The 24,281-nt window shown below is 38.6% G+C and overlaps 1 protein-coding gene across 1 annotated transcript in view; it reads left to right on the plus strand.

The window, feature by feature from the left end:
- Nucleotides 1–613: 613 nt before the first annotated feature.
- Nucleotides 614–24,281, plus strand: part of scn8ab (sodium channel, voltage gated, type VIII, alpha subunit b) — a gene marked incomplete at both ends in the record, with an annotated part of 41,554 nt that continues 17,886 nt past the window's right edge. Inside the window, 12 exon segments of the mRNA XM_079242516.1 lie at nucleotides 614–895; nucleotides 10,012–10,134; nucleotides 10,137–10,156; nucleotides 11,875–11,955; nucleotides 12,061–12,189; nucleotides 13,060–13,151; nucleotides 17,353–17,574; nucleotides 17,726–17,789; nucleotides 19,381–19,522; nucleotides 20,945–21,151; nucleotides 21,237–21,518; nucleotides 23,391–23,747. Of these exon segments, the coding sequence (XP_079098642.1) occupies nucleotides 614–895; nucleotides 10,012–10,134; nucleotides 10,137–10,156; nucleotides 11,875–11,955; nucleotides 12,061–12,189; nucleotides 13,060–13,151; nucleotides 17,353–17,574; nucleotides 17,726–17,789; nucleotides 19,381–19,522; nucleotides 20,945–21,151; nucleotides 21,237–21,518; nucleotides 23,391–23,747 (2,001 nt within the window).

The raw sequence follows: 24,281 nt of genomic DNA on the forward strand, positions 1-24,281 counted from the left end.
GGGTTCGTAGAGGTTTTTTTTTTTCTTTCAGGTAAAACCAAGCCTCTGAACATACTGCATGGTTTAAAGTGTTAAACAGTAGTGAGCATGAGAGAGGAAAAGTTGTGTGAGGTCACAAAGGTGTAAGCAAAAACGGGGAAGTAATGCTGACTGTATGGTGAGCACATAAGCTTTTGGGTAAAGAGGATCATCGCTTCAGTCATTTAAACTTGATGGAACAACAGAAGTTTTGCAAAGACTGGCTTGTGTCTGTAATATTTACATCTTTCAGCTCCATTTTGTTTTGCTTGCTTATTCTTGAAAAAGATTTGTGAGTCTTTGAGAAGGACTGGACTTGAAAATGGTTTAGATGAATGTAAAATTTGTTCAATCCTAGCCTTTTGTTTCCCACTCAGTGTAAATCATAAAACACTTGATGAAAATGTAGGATGACAACATCTGAGAGATGAAACCTTTTCTTAAACATATATTTTCCTTGAGCTGTCTTTCTTTCCGTTTGGTGTCTTTTTGTCCCCTCTTCAACACATAATCACTGAATATCCCTCTCCTCCTCTCAGAGCTAGACGTCGGGGATGGAAAACAAATAAAAAGGAAATAGCTGCAGGATGAAAACATGGCCGCACCCCTTCTTGCACCCCCAGGACCTGACAGTTTCAAGAAATTCACCCCGGAATCGCTCGCTAATATCGAGAAGCGCATCAATGAAGAGAAGAACAAGAAGCCACCCAAGCCCAGATCGGACAGTAGTCATCGCGACACGTCTGATGACAATGAGCCCAAGCCCAACAGTGACCTGGAGGCTGGGAAGAGCCTGCCCTTCATCTACGGCGATATTCCTAATGGATTGGCGGCCACACCATTGGAGGATTTGGACCCATACTATCTGAACAAGAAAGTGAGTTTTCACACACATTGTCAAGTTTCCCTCAAAGCACAACATTTTCTTTCCAAACATTTAAAAACTCTGAATCTTCATGTACATGTATGCACGTTGTTCTGCTGAAACTGGACCGTGTTTCATGTCAAACTAGTCCGGCAACGCCGATGAGTCGTTTAAAAGTTGTCCACACAAACAATTCAGATTTCATGTTATCTGAAAGGACAGCATACCTCTGCAGATTATAACTCTGTTGATATACTCAAAACAGCTGAGCAGTGGAGCATATTGCGGCGTCACATTAGGTCCTGCAAGACTGGTGAGCATTATGGTTCAGGTGAAGCAGTTAGTACTGTTGTGCTGGTCAGTTGGAGGTGTTAATATGTAGTAGAGATGGTGTACAAGCTAGACGGGGATGGCAGTTTTCCTTTTTTTTAATGCAGAAACTATAATTTCTACTGCCAAATACATGTCTTGATAAAACTGTCACATGACAGGTGTTGTGTCAAAATGGCAGGAGAGGATAGAAACTGATTAGACATGAATTGCCAATGCAGAGCTGCTTGTGTTCATTTCTTATGTAATCATCATGTCTCTATTTTCTTATTTCTATTCTTTTGCATCTCAGCTTCATTTCCACCGTAAACAACAGCTTTGTCATTTCTCTGTATTTGCTGTTGTTGCTTTTATTCACAGTCATATTTAGCTTTTCACCAGTCACACAGACACAATCATTTCCATATTCCGATGTGATGCAGACACAGTAGACACAAAGCTCCAGCCGTCTTTCCAAATGATATATTTCTTATTAATCAAAGGGGGCTGGACTCTGCCCTTTCTGCAGCTCTGCACCAGCTTAAAATGAATGAGGAGTTAAGAGAGAAGAAAAGTGCTGGAGCATGCTATAGTACCTTTCTGCTGTGTATAAGTGTGGAGTGGCCAGTCTCCTGTGTGGTGGCGGTGATAATGTGTAAGAGAATCTGTGGCCTCTATAGAAGCAAGAAAGCCAGTCAGCAAGACTGGCAGTCTCAGCGAGCAGCACTCCCTTGTAGTGCATGTGCTGTTTGTGATCTATTGATCTGCAGCCCAGGTTCAATGGTCGCCACAGGAAGGGTTATATTATTGCCTTATCATCCTTCCCAACTTTTCTTTGTGCTCATGCGTTCTACTTTAGCTTTTTTTCACTTTCCTCTGTGGCATTTAACATTGGTAATGAAAGTTCCCAGCGACATGACCTCAGCTGTGTGATGGTAGTTTTCACAAACTTTTGCACGCGTTTGGAAAATATACAAGAAATTATAGGGAAAGCATTCCTGTGTTTTTAATATGGCCAAAAATGTTGCTCAGGTTGCAGGAAATAAAACAAAAACAATCAACATTTGGATAGAATGACTCTGACCACAATGCATTTCATGCCTAATCACACTGATGCACAAAATGCAGATTACAGATAATCCAGACAAGAATATGATCAGGGATGTTTTACAGACCTTCAACACAGCACGCTGCTATGCAGATGTTGCTTCTGTACCTTAATGCAACAAATACTGTTTCGGAGGTTACTTATTCAGTGTTAAAGGTTATAAATTAGTATAACCTTTAACACAAATAGTTGCATTGATTATTTAAATGTAATAATCAATGCAACTATTTCACCACTCTTATCACAGTTCTGTAGCTTGCTTACTTTTCTAATGAATAATCTAGACTGGGAATATGGTTTTAGTGCAACATGTTTGTGTTTTAACTTCAGATAATGTAAATGAACCTGTTGGACAGCAGTCAAGATAAATCATGTTCTTTGTATTGATAAATTCTTTGATGAGGATGCATGAGACATTTCCATCCACATGTTCTCTTCATGGACCTGGAAGCCTGAGTTTGCTTACAAAAATAATTCTTAGGAACTTTTTGTATTTTTACAATGATGTAGAACCATTAAAAATGGGTCAAAATTGGTTTAAATCAAATTTATTACTGGAAGGAGTTATGAAATTAGATATCCTGGTTCTTATTCTACAGTAAAATTAATTCAATTCAATTCAGCTTTATTTGTATTAGCGCCACTTCACAACAGTGTTGTCACATGACACATGACACATGACACTTTACATACAAGCCAATTCATACATAGCCTATATTAGAAACCAACTGATTGCATCGAATCATGACTTCGATCCAATCTCCCATCCTGAGCATGCATGAGGCGACAGTGGGAAGGAAAAAACTCCCTTTAACAGGAAGAAAACCTCAAGCAGAACCCGGCTCAGGGAGGGCAGCCATCTGCCTCGACTGGTTGGGGTGGAGAGGACAGGAAAGGCAGAACAACATGTACAACTGCGCTTATTCAGGAGGAGGAGGAATTACAACCATAGTCCATAAATTGTTGTAATTCTGACTAAAAACCACCAAATAAACATTATAACCTTTTATATATTTCTTTTTTAAATAATATTTTCATATTTTTGTTTTGTCTGTGACTGAGATGCCTCGTTAAAGAGCACATTATCATCATCATTTCGAAAGGAAAGTGTGAATACTGACTATTCTCGTTTGATATCTTATGATACTCTCTTCGATCCATATGTGTCTCAGCATGTCTAAATGCAGTTTCTGACTATACTTCAGTCAAGATCTTCATCACGCTCATCATCCTCACATGTCAGCAGCCACACACCATCTTTCTGTCTTTAAAATCAATCATTTTCTCTTTCCACTAATGTCTTTGTCCCTTGTCACACTTGAGGAAGAGCCTCTGACTATTTTCACAGTCAAGTGTCCGTTGCTCTTCCTCTGTCTGCGCCCTCACCTTTCCTGGATGCACGTCTCCTCTACTCGACCGACAGTCATTCAATCGTTCAACATTGCGCTGTATGTCAATGAGTGAGTCTAAGTGTGTGTATGTGTGTGTTACCATCAGCTGCAGGAAACCTGATCACAGCACTCATGCATAAAAGAGAGGAAGAGGGGGCAGTGGCGAGGAAGAGAAATGCAGAGTTGCAGTTCTTGGTTTCCCCTATGATGGGGAGAGGACTGCTTCGGCTTTTCAAATGTCTGATGGGATTAGGCAATGTAGGAGCTGCCGTAGCCATGCAGGAGGAGCAGCACAGGCTGGATGGAGGGCCGAGGAATGTTTCAGTCGTTGCTGTGGACATGCACATCCACATGCATCTGTGTAGACGGGTGGTTAAAAAAACAACAACCAGACATTTTGATAAATTAAGAAGAAAAAAAAATACAAAAAGAAAATCCATCATTTTCACGAATATTTTAGGTGACTGTGGTATGAGGCCAGTGTGCAGTGTTCAGTCACTTCAGCATGTGGTCATGCTCAGCTGCAGCTGCAAGTTGGAAAACAGCAGCAGCGGCCTCTGAAACTCAGCTTGTAGCATCACGCACATCATTACATTATGTCCCACCAGCTCTCTTGGTGAGTGCGTCTCTGTCCATTACTCTGCCTTTTGCTCTCGCCTCATCTCTGCCGTTCTTTCTTTCAGGGTGTAGTAAATTAGAACGAGGGCCAGCCTTTAGTGCTCTGTCTGAGTCCTCAGTCTCTGATGACACAGCATCCTCCTGTGCTGGGCTGAGTGAAAACGGGATGGGGTGGGCTGTTGAGTGTGCTCTTGCTGCTCTGCTGGCTGGGAGAAAGAAGGCATAGGAGGAATACAACATACTGAAGTGGGAAACATTTGTTTTGCTTGTGTTTTCTTCTGATATGATTCAATCGTTTTAACTACTTTGCAGTGATATAAATTTGAGTGTTAGTATGTGTCACTATAATCAGATACCCTGTAGAGTTACATTTCTTTAATATTAGTTACAAGGATTTTTAAAGTTCATCAAATGGAAAAAATGACCCAACTTTGAATGTAAAAGATATGTGTTGCATCTATGTTCTCTTAATTGTGGTCCAAAAATGGATATTTTTAGCCAAAGCTGCCAGATTTCACTGGCCATGAGACTGCTTCATGTCTTATTTAGTTTTATTTGTTTACCTCCAGGTGTTAGTATGCAAACTCATCTTCGTTGTTACTTTAAAGACACAAATATGAGTTCATAATGTTACATTTATTATCCCTGAAATCCTCAAGACATATATTGATTCTGCAAGGGTCACACTAATCATGGCTAGCAGTCATAAACAAACAAACAAAATCCATTGTCAATATATTTACGTATGGTCTTTAATTTATGTATCTGCCGAATCCAAACTTTACGCTCATCTGGCGCTTTGGAGGAGATCATCTTTTCAGAACAATAAGGATGAAAACATCAAATGTATTACAGTAAACCTGAGTTTGTCCATCACTTTTATTCATTCATTCATTTATTTATTCATTCATTTTCTTAACCACTCAGTCCAGTTCAGGGTCACGGAAAGCTGGAGCCTATCCCAGCAATCATTGGGTGAGAGACTGGGTGCACTGGTCAGCAGTCCATCACAGTTTTTATGCTATTTCTGTGCTGGTTCCTTGTAGCAGTAGACTTGTGATAAACTGGATGTTTGTATGATGAAGAAAAGAACATTTTCCCTGATTTGCTTCCTGTTATTCCCCTGCTTAGATCTCACTGGTCTGTCCCTTTTCTACCCTCCCTACCTTGTTTCTTTCTCAGTTACTCTCTGCTGCATGTTTACCCATTCCTCCTCCACTCTTCCTCCTCCACTCTTCCTCCTCCTCCTCCTCCTCCTTCCATCTACCCATCTATCTCAGGTTTGGCTCTCTTCTCTCTGCAGCTCTTTGGCTTTCTGCTCTGCATCACTCCCCCACCATCCCCTCATCTCTCTCTTTATTCATCTCTTTCTTTGCTGCTGTCCCATACCCCCACAAACCCATCTCCGTATCCTTGTTATGCTGTTTCTTCTTTTCTCTCGTGCACACAAACACAAACACCCATCGCTGCCCTTGCAGCTGCATTCTGCCCGCTGATTTTTTTTGCATGTGCTTATGTTTCTTTAAATCTGTTTGGGGAACATTGCAACAGCTTTGCAGCAAATGTGGCATTGTTCAGTGAAGCCTGATCTGCTGAGCTGTGTGTTTATGTATATGTGTATGCACATGCATTTAGTGTTGAAGCAGCTTGTGTGTTTTCTCCCTTCATGCACTTGAGATTAATACAAGGCAGCATTTATTCTCTGATATATGTATTTTGTTTTAACAGCACTTCTTCATAAGCAAACGCATGAGGGATGTTTTTGTGTTTGAGTCCACTTTAGAGAATTTATGTACATTTAACTGCATTAAATAAATGATTAATTTGCCACATAAGCAGCTTGCAGAATTTAACAGCAAGCAGTGTACCTGCGTTGTTATGGTAGGAGAGAGGCAGTGGTTAGATTTATGATTCTACCTCTTACAATAATGATGTCCTGGACATCTGCGTTGGAATATGTGCTCAGTGTATCTTCTTCCTCTTATACAGTTTTCTCATTTCATTTTATGATTTTTGAAAGACTGATTTAATCAGCCAACTATTTTTAGTGTCTAACCTGCAATTTTGTTGATATTCTTGGCATATTAGTGGTATGAATCTGTGTTATTACATTAGTTAATATTGGTTTTGTGCCTTCAGTGTCTAATCTGAGAGTTGCAGATAAACTATGTTCTTAGTAAGTGTACGGTTTTTGTAAAAGTAGCCAATTACATAAACAATTTCATTCAAGTTATCTTTCATTTATTATTTGAAAGGCTCTGTGAGTCATTGATTATTGATTCATGTTGAAGATTATCAATTAAGGAGATTGCCTGACATTTGCATCCTCTGTTGTAATACTGCCAAGCTGCCAAGTTTGCGGTAGCAGCACATTTTTCTGCTTCCAAGCCGCCGCAGCTCATTGAGTAACTCAAGCCTTTTTCTGTCTAAATTTGGTCGTGGATGAACATTTTTGAATTTCAGTTTGCATTAAAACTTAAACTCTATAAAAATGTCCCTTTCATGACTGCAGATCCCATGTTTGCCTATTTATCCTGTCCTCACTGACCCACAGTGATAGCATATATTAGGGGTCTAAAGTCCTAAAGTCTTATCTTACTCACTGCTAAGTCATTTTTGACACCATCAACCCTGTAATTTCGCTCAAACTGCTTCAGGATAACTTCACAATGTCATTGGCTGGAAATGTTTGAATATGCTAACATTCCCTATGTCTATGCTATCATATCCATGGATCATTTTTTTTATTACTGGAAAAGTTCAGCTGGAAATATTTGAACCAGAAACTGATGCTTCTTAAGAGGAATTTAAATTATCCAAAGCCATATTACCATGCTGACACATTACCATGTGTCAGCATGGTAATCTATTTATCGTCTACTGTTTTCCACATTATTAGAAATTAGAAAAACAACAATTAAAGCTCATATGAAAGTTTGCCTTGAACAATATGCTTAAGCTTGTTAAACCAGGTTATGAAATATGATACATTTAATAAGCTGTACTGGACATGAAAAAAGTTCACAATAAGGGCGACCAACTCGCACACATACTGAGCAATGGATTGTTTTTTACATAAGAAATGCCACTGGCTTGTTCTTACTTTATTCTTCGAGAGATGGGCAGCACTGCTATAAACTTTCTATAAACTATTCAACTCATCACCTTTCATTCATTCATTCATCCATAAACTCATTTTCATAACCACTTAGTCCAATTAAGGGTTGCGAGGAAGCTTGGGAGCCTATCCTAGTAATTATTGGGCAAGAGGCAGGGTACACCCTGGACTAGTCGCCAGTCCATCACAGAGCCAATAAAGAAGGACAAACAACCATTCACGCTCACATTCATTCCTAGGGAGAGTGAGTTAACCTAATATGCATGTCTGTGGTCGGTGGGAGGCAGCCAGAGGACCTGGAGAGAATCCTTGCATTTACGGAAAGCTCACTATTCAAGCTTCCCCCCCATCCGAGGCTCAAACCAGCAACCTTCTTGCTGTGCTTACCACTACGCCACCGTGCAGACTCATCATGTCATAGCAGGAAATGCAAACAAAAGCAGGACAGAGAGAAAATACATCAAACAGAAAACAAAACAGAAAATGACTGAAATGTACATGCTTCCTCATAGTCGTGGGATCTGGAGGATGTTTGGATCATCATCAGACTGCAACTAACGTCCTCTCTGCTCATCTTTTCATGTGATTGTGCAGAGTTGCCAAATAAACTAAATCCTCTTCTCTTGTAACGCAACATCTCTGGGTAAGAATTAAAGGTTTTCAGTATATGTTAGGCAAGGTAAGTTAATCTCTTCCATTTTTGCTAGAAAAGCAAATCAAATCAACTTAGCTTGGACTAAATATACCTGCAAATCACACTTTTCATTTAATCGGTTTCACTGTGCATGAAAAGTAGCTGTAAAGCTCCGCCCATCAAGTATTCTGAAGGGCTTCTTCTCGCTCTCGACGCAGAACACGAGGCCTGGCTGACCTTGCCCTTCTGAGAGTGTATATGGTGCAGAAATTACCAGTCACAGGGGTGATGGTTGATTTTGTTCAGATAATTGTTACCCTGCAACCCACATGTTGCAAGAATGCCACAACTGGCATGGTAACAACATTAAAATCTTGATGTTTGTCAGTAGATGCGCTACGGGTGAAAATGATGAGTTGACCTCTGTCACAGAGGGGATAGTTAGACTTTTTAAACACATTTCAGGACACAAGTGGCCCCAGAATACTTATATTCAACTTGGGTCTTATTTGTGTGTTTATTACCTACTTGTTGGCTGCATATTCACATTGTTGCTGGCATTATACAGGACAAAATGCTGTTTATTCTTATTTATGGGTTGTCATTGCAGTAATTAATGAATGAATTAAATATAAACTGTCATGAAATTTAGTTACAATAATATGTGTAAATTCACCTCCTAAATCAGGGATGTCCAGCTGTGGTCCTTGAGGGCCACAGTCCTGCAGCATTTCCATGTATCCCTGCTCAGACACACCTGATTGAAGCTAATGAGTCATTGTACAGAACTTCAGAGGCCGTTGGATCCATTTCATTTGAGTCAGATCTGTTGAAGCAGGAATACATCGAAAACCTGCAGGGCATCGGCCCCAAAGGACCAACTTTTGACACCCCTGTCCTAAATGAACAGGAATTGTTTGATATTGCTACAAGTCCTAATCCTTTTTGATCTTTTGTGTTGATTTTTACACGCAACATATTTTTTTTTAGCAGCTGATCTTAGAAGCATGTAGAAAAAGAGGGAAAGCCACCTATCAATGTACAGGTCCATAACTCCCCCACAGATCCTTTTCTCAACAACACAGTGGTAAATAGTCAAAATCAACTCTGAACTGCATCGGCTGGGTGTACAAAACTGGTAGCCATGGTAACTGAACATGTAATACATCTCAGTGCTCTGTTTGTTTGCAACGTCTCGCTCTGAACCAGCTTTTTTTTTTTTTTGTTCAAGAATGGGCACGAGCATTCATAGACCGTGCAGAAATGCACCGACAGTGCTGCCTCACCCCAGTGCCCATCCCCTCTTGGCCCAGTGATGTTTATGGGCAGGGAGTGGTTTTTGAGAGCCTCGAGTCAGCAGATCTGCTCTGATCGATGACAGCATTTGCAGTTCCTTTCCAGTAAGAGCTTTAAACTTGGGACGAAGAGAGTCATTTGGCTACGAAGAGGGGACAGCCTCCCATGTCCCTGTCTGCGGCTCCCGTGGCAGCTTTTGTCACTGTGAAAGGCCTGCCAGGACAGAGGTGTACTCCTGCTTGCTGGGTGACTGGTCACAGAGGGAGGGATGTCAGCGGAGTAATACAGTCTTGCATCATTGCAGCCTGTGATTTTCTGTCCTTCACTGTACATTTATATTTTCACCATATTGTTTCTTTTTCTTATAGTGTGAGGACATTAGATTGTAAAACAGTATCTATTTCTGTATTGGTAGAGACAACAGTAATCACTCTCACCAAGCTGGCTTGTTTAAATACATTTGCACCTCTGTACCCAGAAGCTAAGCTAATGCAGACATGCTGACTGATTCAGAACCTCAGCTCCTGTTTTAAACAAATATCTGATATCTCAGGTTTTTCAGACCATGTACCATGAGATGTGTGCTACACGGTTAACATGATGATTTGTCTAATTGTTCACGTGTTTCTCTTCTTCTTTCTCTTCTTTCCACAGACATTTATAGTCCTAAACAAAGGGAAAACAATCTTCCGCTTCAGTGCCACGCCCTCCTTGTACATCTTAAGCCCTTTTAATCTATTGAGGCGAATAGCTATTAAGATTTTGATACATTCATATCCTTTCAAGCGTTTTATTGTCTGTACTTAAGATGAATGTAAAGAAATGTGGGTAACACTTTACAACAAGGGACACAAAATGTTAAATAGTTTTCAGTTTGTAAAGTGATAAATCATTAATAGATACCAAGTAACTATTAATGTACTACACATAAGTGTAGGTTATACACAAGAAACATAAAAAGACACACTAACAAGATCTTCATCAATCATTGATGATTAGTTTCACAATATCTATGAATTTATTATATTTTCATTCATCAATTTTTTTAATGGCTTAGGCCAATACAGGGTTGAAGCTTGAGCCAATCCCAGTGTGATTGGGCAAGAGGCTTGGTACACCCTGGACAGGTCGCCAGTCTGTCACAGGACCAACACAGAGGGACAAGCAACCATTCAAGCTCACATTCACACCTGAATTTAGCGCAACCAATTAACCTAACATGCAGGACTTTGGACTGTTGGAGGAAGCCGGAGTATCCGGGAGAGTATGCAAACTCCACGCAGGAAGGCCACTGTTCAAACCTTCCCCCCAGCTGAGGCTCGAACCAGCGACCTTCTTGCTGTGAGTTTATATTGTTTATGCAGTGATACATAATACTGAGCAGGTCTAAAAAAGTCCCCACGAGGCTGTTTCACCAATGAACCCACACTGGATGGTTACTCAACATTATTTAAAAAAATATTTTCATTATTACTCATGATTGTATTATTATAAATACCAACCCAGTAATTTTTTCTTACATAAATGAATTCTTTTGCGTGTTAATTTTTCACTCATAAAGTTTTAAGTGATGGGGGGGGGGGGGGGGGCCTACATCCCACCTTCTATTGGGAGAAACCAGGCGAACACAGAGGACAAACAACTGCTCATGTTCACTTCAAAGAGACTATTTAAAATAAGCATTCTTCTTATATCCATTTTATTTAAATTTTTGTCACTAAATTTAAATGTAAAAGTAATAACCAAATTGTACGTAAATATGATGCAACACTGAGTGAGGAAAAGGACAGTTTGGAGAAGGAAACCTGCTCATAAAGCACACTATCTGGACTGGCTCATAACTTTACTTAAGGAACATGTACATTTTACATGCATATGTTTTATTTAGCAAATTGTGACATGCTTTTTTTCATAAAATGTAAAATGTTTCTTTCTTTATTAATATGTGGATAATTACATGTTTCTGTTAGTATATGTCACCTGAAAAAGCGATTAAATTATTTCTGTTCTTATTTTATTTTTTTAATAAATTTTAAACAATTTATTGTTTATTAAAAGTAATATTAAATCATTTAATTATATTTATATATAATATATTATATATAAATAATATATATATATATATATATATATATATATATATAAAACTAAAAAAAAGTTTTTAAAATGTTTGTTAAATATTTATTGAAAAAATAAATAGATATAAATATTATATTTATATATTTATATATAATTTATTTTTATTTATTAAATAATTTTTATTAAAATCAGTATGACTCTTATAAGAGTCATACTGATTAAATTCCTACTAAACCTTAATTTATTTCTTTGTTTCCTCAAACTGATAAAACATTTTGTGTTCTTACTTTAAAATGTTGCAGGTACTAAATATACTCTATTTCTGATAGTTGCTTATTTATTAAAGTTTGTAAAGTTACTTCAGAATAATGCACTTTTACTTATCTGAGGTGTCACTGTCCATACTTTCCTTAACTTCTGTGCTCTCACATTATTCAGCATGATCATCATGTGTACCATTTTGACCAACTGTATATTCATGACATTTAGTGACCCCCCTGAGTGGTCCAAACAAGTAGAGTAAGTACATGTTTGCCTTCCTTTCAGCATTCATATCCTCATTTAATACCTGGAGTTTTTCCTTTGTTTATTTAAAAAAAAAATCTCTGCTCTCTATTATCCAAGGTATACCTTCACAGGTATCTATACATTCGAGTCGCTCACAAAGATTGTTGCCCGTGGTTTTGCTATCGACGACTTCACTTTTCTCAGAGACCCATGGAACTGGCTGGACTTCATGGTCATTTCAATGGCGTAAGTATGAGTCCATTATGATTCACTGTGAAATGATTGAACAACCCCATCATTAACATGGAGGCATAATGGTTAAATGGGAAAAGCGCTGGAGTTAAAACAGGAAGGCAAACAATTATGTCAACACTATTAACAAGCATATGAAAGCAGCAAGAATAATAACAGAAGAGCTCACACCAGGGTCTTAATATCCCGATGAGCACTTTTATAGCCTCTGATACACATCAGAGCAGCAGCACCGTATATGGAGCATAGACTGTTTCCTTTCTTCCATCTGCAGGCTGGTAAACACTCGGTAGAACTGAGCGTGTTCGACTGACTGACAGTAGACATGCTCTGTTCAACACACAGCAGTGAAACTAGATGCAGTAGCTGAAAACTGCCCCTGCAGAGCATCAATCCATATTGGGCCATCACACCATATAATAATAATAGTAATAATAATAATAAAAATGTTTGTTATTAAAATATGATGTAACAATCTTTTCTTTTTCTGATGGGGATGACTGCTGAGTAACTGTATCTGATCCACCTTGCAGGTATATAACAGAGTTTGTAAACCTAGGCAATGTGTCAGCTCTGCGTACGTTCAGGGTTCTGAGGGCTTTGAAAACAATTTCAGTTATTCCAGGTAAGACAGGTGTTTGTGTTTGCGGGTGGGCGATCCACGGGGTTGATGTTAGGTGTGGTTTTGTTTCAGTCCCTCTCCTTTTCCTCCTTCGTCTTCTCCTCACCGGTCGGACAGGTGTTCTCTCTCCTACTGTCCCCCCTCCTGGTCTTCGATGGTGGTGCTGGTGTCGTGCTCTGTTGTAATCGTGTGTGTTGTGTGTCATGGAGTTCTGTTCTGTGTGTCATCCTACCTTGTTACAGATATATAACAGAGTTTGTGGACCTTGGGAATGTCTCGGCGCTGAGAACGTTCAGGGTTCTCCGAGCTTTGAAAACTATTTCTGTCATTCCAGGTGAGACTCCCATTTAAACACGAAGGCTGAGCTTAAAAATAGACAATAGATGCCTTTATTATTTTATTCTTATTTTTTAACTTTAACCTTTCATTTTTTCACAATGCCCTTTTACAAATGTCTTTTTTTTGTCTAATTTTCTTTGATGAAAATCAAAAATGGTAGCAATACATTTTTGATAGGCTTAGCAGTCTGCTGGTGGTCTTGTGGGACACGTTATGGACAGACATCTTTTGGCATGTTGCGGTGGACAACAGTTGTCCCTCTGTAAATGAAGTAGAAATGAAGTCTTTGATATACTTAGAGAAGTTTGGTGTGTGTTTTTTTTTTTTGAAGAGTCGACCTCTATGCCATGAAAATACATGGTTAGAAGAGGAAAGTAATTAGGAAAAACTGTTGTCCATATGATTTCTGTTCATACAAATTCCAGTGATTTTTTTAACATTTATTTTTTTTTTAGACTGCCAAGCCTAATTATTATGATCTTGATGCTGCATGAAGCTCGGATACACATGCTTTTCTAGTTTGGGCTTTAAGAGGCTATTTCTTAACATTTCTGTCTTTCTTTTAATTCACAATTTGTTTTAGATTCAGGGCCCTTTTTTGTTTTTCCTTTTTTTTTCTTCGAAGATCTTTCTCCATCCTGGGAATGAAAAGATGCACTGATTAATTAATCACACTACAGCAGACAACATGGCATCCAAAGAGCCCTGATCTCAACATTGAGTCAGGCAATGATCACAGGGAAGGCAAGATACTGAGACAGTCTGGATATGGCAGCCTCTCCAAGAGGATATGAAAATACATTAACATTTGACTGTACTTGTACTTGAGAGAATCAGTGCTATTATAAAGAATGACAATCATTTCTTGTTTTGTGCCATATTGCTGTTCTGTATACATTATTATTCAATAGCTTTTACCAATTAACATAGAATAAAAATTTTTTTTGTATTTATATAATTCTATACATACATTCTAAAAAAAAACCTTCTGGCATTGTTGATGTCAAGCTCTTCTATTGCATCCTCTTCTCAGACATATGAGTCTTTAGGCACCGATTCTACTTGGAAGTTAGCTACTCCTCATTCATAATGGAGCAAATATTATAAAATTTGAGTATTCATCTTCAGTTTTAGTCTTCCTCATAAGGATCCACTTCAAAACCACAATATAGCTGGGTTTTTTTTAAGCTTTTTCAGTAATTTCTTTCATGTTTATTTCCTGTTTGTGCACTGCAAATACTTGATCTGGGTAAAAACACATCAGTACCATCAGGTTGGTGCTAGGAAAGACAATCTGTAGGCTAAAATAAATTCTTTGTAACACTTTCCATAATATAAATGATGGAAACCTTGCTAAATCTATCAGTGTGCATAGCTAGTACATGCCAACCTTTATGGACAGAAAAAATGCACAGTAATACAACCTGTATTTTATGATTATAACAAAATTTATTTAATAGTTTGTTTATCAAGCATACGGATGCCATGAAGTTACTGTGCTTCAGCACATGACCAGACAATTTAATGTAACTATACATGTATATGTATAGCTCCACACACACACACACACACACACACACACACACACACACACACACACACACACACACACACACACACACACACACACACCACACCTCTAGTGCAGACTGAGGCCAGCCTTAAACTTGTTAAACTGGTTAAACTTGCTTGAGGTATCATGTGGCACTGTGGTAGTAACACAAAAAGGTGACTGGGATGGGAACAGTTCTTCAGTTATTCCAAGCAAGGTCATCATCATGGTTTAGATGGGTGATGCTGACAAAGTCATTTCCTTCAGCCTTGGCGTTTAAATGACCTGCATGCCACCTCTCATTGACCCAAAACTCCACCCCCCACAAGCCATGAATCTCTCGTGCCTCTCCTTCTCTTTCTCTTCCTCACTTCCTGCTAACCTGACTATAAGCCTGGCTCTGTGCACGGTCTGCTGTTTGTAGTGCTGCTGTTATGTTCAGCTGATTTGTAGGATGCACTATAATTACCAACAGAAGTTAGTCAGGGATGTTTCCAGAGACGGACAAAAGGAGCAAAAGGAAATGGTTATCAAGGATGCAGTTTCATCTCTAAATTCAGTTGCAATAGTGGCTTCTTTCCTAAAAAATATAAAAAAACTTTAGTTGATTTAATTATTTTATTTCTGTAGATCCGTTTACACACATGCATATATTTTAAATAAATGTGGAAATGTCTTTTTCTGATGGAAACATCCCATAAAGCTTTGGTATCTGTATTTGTGTTCTATAAAAGCTGAATTTAATATCTAAATTTCCAACTTACCTAAATTGTTTTGTGAAAGTTAAAAATTAAAGTGCATTTGCTATTATACACTATGTATACTGAAAAGAACTTGGATCATTCCATCGTTCTGTCTTTCTTCATTTTTAACAACAATCTTTTTGATTAAAAACAACAAGAAACGCATTAATCTCAAGACAATCTGAAAAAATGTAAGGAGAGAACATTTTGGGTTTCTTCAAATGCCTCTAAAAACATGTAGTATGACATTACAGTGTGTAGTTTTAATTAAAAACCATTCAAAACTAAAGGAAAATCATAATTAGGTATTAGGATTAACAGCCAAAGTCATGCCATGTTGATGTTTCATGTGGACGGTGTGGACAGGGCCTGATCAGACTTAATTGAGGAAACCAAACTATCTGTCACCATTATACTGAAGCTCTTGGGCTTTTTTTTTTTTTTAAATTTAAAATTTTTTTTTATTAAAAAGAAACCTAAAGTTATTATTTAAAACAGTGACAAGCAGCATTTTTTTTAAAAATGACCCTATAGTTGTGATTTTGTTGGTGTGTTATGCACATCATGGCTACTTCAGTACAGGCAAGCCGCTGCATGTCAATGACAATTTGACAACTGAGCCCCACCCACTTAAACCAGGGTATAGAAAGATCAAGAAAGAGACAAAACTCCTTAGCTTTCATAGTTTTTCAAATGCAGTTTCTTATTTGAAAGTAACACTTCATAAAAAAAGATATCTTCAGTTGTTACCTAAAACCAAGCCAGTGACAACACAGCAGAATGCTCCGTTTTGATCAGTCCGCATCAGCAACTGTACAGTCATGTTTCTCTGATTTTTACTAATTAAATATTAAAGCAATAGAAACCCAAAGCCCATCAAAATAAGCACAAAGCAGCAATGAATGTTAACAGCCAGAATGTTAGCAGCAAGGTAGATGGAGCTGTTTCTCCCAGGAGATGTGAAGAAGCAGGACAACATGTTCTCCTGCCTTTTACCTGCAGACGATGACTGAGAATATTAAGCCCTCACGTCAACAGACACCATATCCTAATTATCCTGCAAGATTAGCTGGAAACATTATAGTTCTGCACATTTCGTGTTTTTATTTGGATACAAAAGAATTACAGTTTTACATTAAATATGTTTCACAACCCAACAAGGATTTCCTTTATTTGATCTCACCTCTATAAGCTGTGCCATCATGCTGCTCTTTAGCGTGTTATGTTTGGAAAACATAACGCTGCAGTTGATATGATAAGTTCAGCATATTTATTTATAGGCTTCAGGTTTATTTGAGCAAGAATGTAAAACTTATCAGGGATAGAAACCCTTGCTGAGCTCTAAAGATTTTATTTTCTGTATCTTTTGCAACCACTTATGTTGTCATGTTTTATTCTATTATTTCCATTAGGATCAATCACAACTTAATAAAATAGCAAAATGGATTTCTCAAGCGTGATAATTAGCAGTGTAATGTGGTTTTAAGGTGGTAAAATCGTGGTTGTCGTCTACTGATGGACAAACTATCAAGTAGGCTCAACATGGCAGACACACATCTGAGTAAATCATTAAAAGTTTGAGCTGGAGATTTTTATCAACAACATCACAACAAGTACCTTTGATAGTTTAACTTATGTAAAAGCTTGGACAGCATCAAGCTAAATACAGGAATTCAGGACATGGTGAGCAACTTCAGCATTTTTTCAAGCTTAACTTGAATGCTGCTAATTTCAACCATTTCACCAAACCCAACTCTTACCGTTGCCAGACATTTTATTTGTCTGTCAGGGTGTGTGTGTGTGTGTGGGTGATTTTGTATGCTGGTGTGCATGTGTGTGCCCGTTTCTATGTTTGTGCACATTTGTATGCATGTGTGTGTTATCTGTGTATTAATTAACAGGCCTGAAGACCATTGTGGGGGCCCTGATCCAGTCTGTGAAGAAGCTGTCGGATGTGATGATCCTGACTGTCTTCTGTCTCAGCGTCTTCGCTCTGATTGGACTGCAACTCTTCATGGGGAACCTCCGGCATAAGTGTGTAATCTGGCCGATCAACATGACTAACCAGTACCTGGAAAATGGCAGCAGAGGTTTTGACTGGGACAGATACATCATGAATGACTGTGAGTAAAACATGTGCCAAGTGATACATGGAGAATATAAACAGGTCATAAACAATGTGCTAGTTGCTTAGATGAAATATAACCAGAAGCATAAACTAATTAAATCCTGGTAGTGGGTAAGGATTGTCTTGTTTTGTTGTTTTTTTTGTAGCTAATTTCTACTTCCTGGATGGTTCACTGGATGCTCTTCTTTGTGGAAATAGTTCTGACTCAGGGTGAGTATCTCACACAAGTACATGCCATGTTAGAGTCATACATAATTTGTCTTTTGGATCTCTGTCATTGGAGATTACCCAGCACATAAGAACTATATGCTGTTGAGGCATTTAAGCCCTGTTGATCTGTTTTGAGGACTCGTGTGGACTGGCTTTCCAAAACCACTTGTCTCACACACCAAAACAGCAATGTTGTGAATGTGCAATCAGCTTAAAGTAATGCTAGCTCAACTTAGCACTACAGAAGAGGTAGCAAGAGCTGCAGCAGGGAAGAGAGCTTGCTCTCATATTCCTGTACAGGGAATGAATGTCCAAAAATGAGCTGAACAACAAACAAAAAACAAATCACCGATTAGTTCTGAAAATTGGTTCAGTATTGTGACAAAATCGCAAAATTGACAAGTTAGCAACAATAGCAGCGCCATTTTTCTCTATTAGCGCAGTAGCATCATGAGTTTGAATGTTTTTGGTTTTTTTTCACTGCTTAAAACGTGTTAAAAACTAGTTCAACTGGTCAGAAAATATTATTTCCACTGCATCGTTTGCTCTCCACATGAATAATTACTTGCAGGCACACAAATGTGGCTCCTGCGCAATCGGCTACAACTTGACCACAAGTAGAGGTCAAATAGAGCCCAGAAACGTCAAAATACCAGAAATCTTTGCTTTCCCTTCTAATTCTGTATATTCATATGTAGACCCCTGTTTAAAGCTGTGACATGGCTTGTACCTGATCTAAAGCAACAGAACAGTGCTAAATTTGGACACACGTTTTCTTGCTCACTTTTTGCCGCTCTATCTAAAGCTCATTGGAGGACAAAAACCTTCCTCAAACTACTGGACCTTCTTTGGTACTGCCCTTAACAGTCTCAGCAGCTGTTTTCGCCAGCTAACCATTTATCTGTCTGGGTTGGAAGTTATCAGGTTCTTCATAAAATGTTGACGAATAATGATCAACATCAGCTTGAGCTGATGTTGCTAAATATTACATATTTTTCTCTGGATGTAGCTTGAAAGATACTTCTGTTCTTGTTGGACTGGAGATACCAAAGACTTACCTGTGGTTAGATATCCATTACAAAACTTGCATGGAATCTAGAGGTGTTCTTAACTGGTTCAGGCCGCCTGCATCTTAGTGAGTGTAATCATATTTCCCGACTTGCCCTGACGTAACTCTCTCAGTCTGGTCTCACAAATCTTACAATGTATATGAAACACATCCATTTTATTAGCTTTAATCAAGAAATTTGTAATATTTTGTTGATAACAACGCATGTCTAGTAATAAATAAATTGAATATTTGCCTTAGCAGTTTGAGCTCATTGTAATCCTGTCTAATCTAGTCCTGTTTACTCTTAAGAAGGTGATGAACTATTAAAGTAAATCATTTAGCACTCTACTCCTAAAGGAATATACATGAAATGTATACATGAATGCATACATTCATAAGCTAACATCAGCGGGTTATTTCTTTCATGACTATCTTCATAATCCTGTTCCATCATGGTTAATGATGCCAGTATAATGTCAGTCCACTCATGCATATAATTTAGTTATAAAGCAGTTTTTTCTTGCTGTGTGCTCCTTCCAGACGATGTCCAGAGGGATTTACATGCATGAAGGCTGGAAGGAACCCCAACTATGGATACACCAGCTTTGACAGCTTTGGATGGGCTTTCCTCACCCTCTTTCGTCTCATGACACAAGACTTCTGGGAAAATCTGTACATGCTGGTAAAGCAGTGGTGTCCTTAACCATTTCTCTGTTTCTCTCCCTTTCTAATTAACTCATGACCAGTGAATGCAGCTACGAGAACTGCTCTGTGGATAAACTGCACCTTCTTGCATTCATGTTATATCTCTGTATCAAAGTCTTTCCAGTCCTCTGCAACTACCCAGCAGTGCTAATAATTTGCCCTCTGAATAAAAGGGAGAGAACAACAGCTGATTTGAAAGGCTGAAGCTCGGAGCGTCTGACTTGCCAGGAGTTCAAAGATGCTTCTCATCCTTCATGCTGAGAAAATTTCTGAATAATTTCAGATTTCATGCTTTTGTTGATTGGACAGTATTTGAAGCAGCTGATGACAGTGCCCCCAACACTCGCTTTAGCCTTCTCACATTTGCTAAATTATTAGCACTGCTTATGTGGAGCCCATTGCTTTGTGGGTACACACACTAATACAAACTACTTAAAGCAGTTCCCATTGTATGTAGCAGGTGGTTGATCATGTGCTCTTCACAGACTAAAACTCACAGGTTTAGTATACATTAACCTCTCATAGAACAGGATAACATGAGGAGATGGGATTATACTGGATCCTGCAGGTTGTATTTCTTATGATCGAGATAACCAGATCCGTTTACGACTTTTAACATCAACATAATTTCTGTTGAGAGACATGTCTCAGCAAAAGAACCATGAAGTGTGCCCAATTTTTAGTGCCCAGACTGTGTTCCCATTGATGCAGTCGATTAAAACCCACACAGCTACAAAAGTTGACTTAACGCCAACCTTAATGCTGATTAAACACTTTCATGTTGAGCGTAAGACTCAGACGTCAGTGGATTTTAGCAACTTTTTTGACTAATGTAAAAATGCTGTTGTTTCTCTCTACAATTACTAATATATGTAATACTGATAAACACTGATGATTCTGCATTGCCAGAAATTTCCACATCCTTCACCACAGTATGACCACAGCCACAATAATTTGTCATTTTGCAAATATGGCAGCATTGTACTCTGTGTGCGGATGTGTTTTTGTGTGTCTGTGGGGGTGTTAATGGGGATCATCTCTGGAGGTTTTTCTATGTGAAAGAATTGGATTTGATATTAAAGCACAAGACAAAATGCATATACATGCAGTAGAACGGGGGTGTTCACATTCAGTCCTGGAGGGCTGCTGTCCTTCAGGTTTTCCATGTATTCCTGGTTTCCATGGATACATGAAAAAAACCTGCAGGGTTTTGGCCCTCGAGAACCAAAGATGGACACCCCTGCAGTAGAAAATAAGGAATTACTAAAAAACAAAAAAAAAAAAAAAACCTTTTAAAACTTAAAAACTTTATTTCTACATGGTATTGCACCTATATTTTACCAGCAGGGCCACGTAAGATTGTCATTGATAGTCCTTTTCTTGGTGTGTTTTTTCACAGACTCTGAGAGCTGCAGGAAAAACCTACATGGTCTTCTTTGTCTTGGTCATCTTTGTGGGCTCTTTCTACCTGGTGAATCTCATCCTGGCTGTGGTAGCCATGGCCTACGAGGAGCAGAACCAGGCCACCATGGAAGAGGCAGAGCAAAAAGAGGCAGAATTCAAGGCAATGCTGGAACAGCTCAAGAAGCAACAGGAGGAGACACAGGTCAGTCTCGGCCCTCCGCTCATCAACACCTTTATCCATTTTGCATGTCATATAGTTATTACATGCCTTTTTTTTCCCTCCTCAGGCTGCTGCTATAGCGACATCTGCAGCTTCGGTGTCAGAGGCTGCATTGGAAGATGAAGGAGGGGGGCACTTGTCCCGCAGCTCCTCGGAGGTCTCCAAACTAAGTTCCAAAAGTGCCAAAGAGCGTCGCAACCGCAAGAAAAAATGGCGTCAGAAAGAACAGGAGAAGGAGAAAGGGGATAGTGAGAAGGTAGTTAAGTCTGAGTCGGATGATGGCAGCAAGAAAAGCACCATTCGTTTCCCGGGAAGCCGATTGGGGAGGAAGACATCCATCATGAACCAGGTACAGTCAGAAAAACTTTTGATTTCTTTGGTTTAGCGTCTGCAAGATGCTGTGTTTCATGGATTCAGACTTGAGAAATACATAAACGGTGTACTTGAACAAACTTTTGCTAGGCTCTGAAGGATCTGGCTTCTTGGACTAGTCTTGTTCTCTTTAGACAGTGACCTGCAAGGTTACTGGAGAATGTGGACTTCTTTGCTTTGGAAAATTGGTGGTATGACTGGATGGGAAAGTTCAGATACTATTTCCTGCACTTCTTTCTCAGCTCACTTTAAAGCACATATTTCATAAGAAGTAGCATAGCAGTCATCAAAAGTATCCAGTGGGAAAAACTCTATAAGTGTTATACTATTAAATAATGCTGTTAACATTATTACTATTTTATTAATGCTTTAGCAGCATTTAAGTCTTCCAGCTGTTTAGTATTTAGTTTGTTTGTGCTTGTTTACTTCCGAAGAACATTTTTTTAAATAATTTTTTTTTGCCTGCTTTTCCTGTTTCATTGACATGTTTATGTTCATGTTGTTTTTTAAAAATCATATAATAAAACAAAAAAAATTCTGAATTTGCCAGAAGGATAACCAGAATAAATTTAAAACAAAATTTTGTCCAATAATTTAATATTTTTGTAAAGTCCTTGATGTCTGTTTTTGCACATTTTTGACAAGCTGCTTCTTTTTATTTATTCATCTTATAAATTTGATAAATTTATTCCATTTTTTTATTTACAGTTTTTTTCTGTATTTATTTTCATACTATTTATTTACTGTTATCAATTCATCTACTATTTAATTTTCCTTTTTCTGGTCTGTTTCCTTTTTGATTTTTTTTCTCATCTTTTTCATTAAATTTTTGTTAGTTTTTATTTTATTTTAAATAAATTCAAGTATTAAGGGATTACCTAAAGTTAACTAAAGAAGAATACAGTAATTCACAGTCTATAAGATGGTGACCCCCAAGTCAACAAACTAGCCAGGTAACAAAATACACTGTTTACAACATCACAGAAGCTGACAAACCAGAAGTGGATGTTTTTCCCTTGATACCCGGACCTTCGACATGTCCTTCATTCATCCAGACTATTTTTGTTTCTCTGTAGAAAAACAATGCCAAACATGATATGTGTCATAGTCGAGTATTATAACATAATACATGTCTCTTTCAGACACGATTTTAAGTCTGTTATGAAACTCAAATTGTGTCTGGAAGAGAAATTTAGCTACAGCCTCCTTTATAGTCATTTTTCTGCCATGTGAACATGGCAGAAGAGATGTCTGTGTGCTGTTCGTTTTTCTATCCAGACTCTGCTTTGCGCTACACTCTCTTTAATGACCACTTCATTGTTGTTTGTTTTAAAAAAAATCTAATCAAAATGGACTTTCTTGGTGGATCTCAGCACCAACAAGATGATTTGTTTGATTAAAGTCCCTATGAAACCGGAAAAAATGGTTGACTGGCTTAAGAGGGTTATCTCATCAGACCATCGAAGTTGACTGGCTTTGGGAGGGGCACAGCCTCTGCAGCTTATACAGTCTTCTTAGAACACATATGTGCAATTACATTGTACTTTACCAGGAAATTGATGGAAACTTCATGTTAAAATTCTACAAAAGGTCAAAAGAAGTAAATTTTAAAAGATGTAAATTTTACTTCTGGAGAAGCAGCATAAGTCTTAATACTAAGTTTTAATTCTTCTATTTTTGATTGTGCTAATATCCAAAATACTCTTCCATTTGCTCAGGATTGCTAATTTATTTCATCTTTGTCCTCCAGGTAATTCTTCGGTATTATTTCTCACTGTCTCCTCATAGATCTTGTTGTTTTTCATAAACCTTTAATTCCCCTTTTCCATGTTTATTTCTCCTTCCTCAGTCATTGCTCAGCATCCCAGGCTCACCATTCATGTCGCGCCACAACAGCCGCAGCAGCATCTTCAGCTTCAAAGGCCGCTCCAAGGACATGGGCTCCGAGAACGAGTTTGCAGATGACGAGCACAGTACAGTGGAGGAGAGTGAAGACCGTCGAGGCTCCCTGTTTATACCTTACCGTCGCAACAGCTACAGTGGCTACAGCCAAGGCTCATCACGGATTCATCCGTTGGCACCCCACTCTGGAGGGAAGAGGAACAGCACAGTCGACTGCAATGGCGTGGTGTCTCTCATCGGCCCTGGGCCTGGCAGACGGCTTCTGCCTGAGGTGAAAATAGATAAGGCAGCCACTGATGACAGTGTAAGGACGTCCATGGGACACCAATACAGTTTAGGCATGATGATGGTGATGGTGGCCCTGGTTACTGCAGCTCCTCCTTTACAACCTCTTACCCTTGACTCTTGTTCCTCTTTGCCTAAACTCAGTAGCCCCTTTTTCCTTTCATAAATATGTAGATTTAGTTGAATATCTTGCCTTACACAGCCACTTACACATCCAGACTGATATAATAACTTTTCCCATCACTTCTTTTTAACGAAAAGACCCAGACACACACGTGTTAAACTCCAGTCCTTGAGGGCCAGTATCCTGCAAGTTTTTTGTTGTCTCCATGTTCCAAAACACCTGAACAAAATGGATGAATAGGTTGACAAAACGCTGTTGGGTCAATTTGATCTGATCAGGTGTGTTGGTGCAGGGAAACAACAAAAACCTGCCAGATGCCCTCGAGTGCTGGAGTTTGACTCCCCCGCTCTAACAAGCCAAAATATTATCCACAAACTCACTGCCTCACTGATTATCTTATTGGTTAAGACTATTTTAGTTTTGATTTTC

This window comes from Telmatherina bonti, assembly GCF_933228915.1.
Source record: "Telmatherina bonti genome assembly, chromosome: 6".
NCBI lineage: Eukaryota > Metazoa > Chordata > Actinopteri > Atheriniformes > Telmatherinidae > Telmatherina > Telmatherina bonti.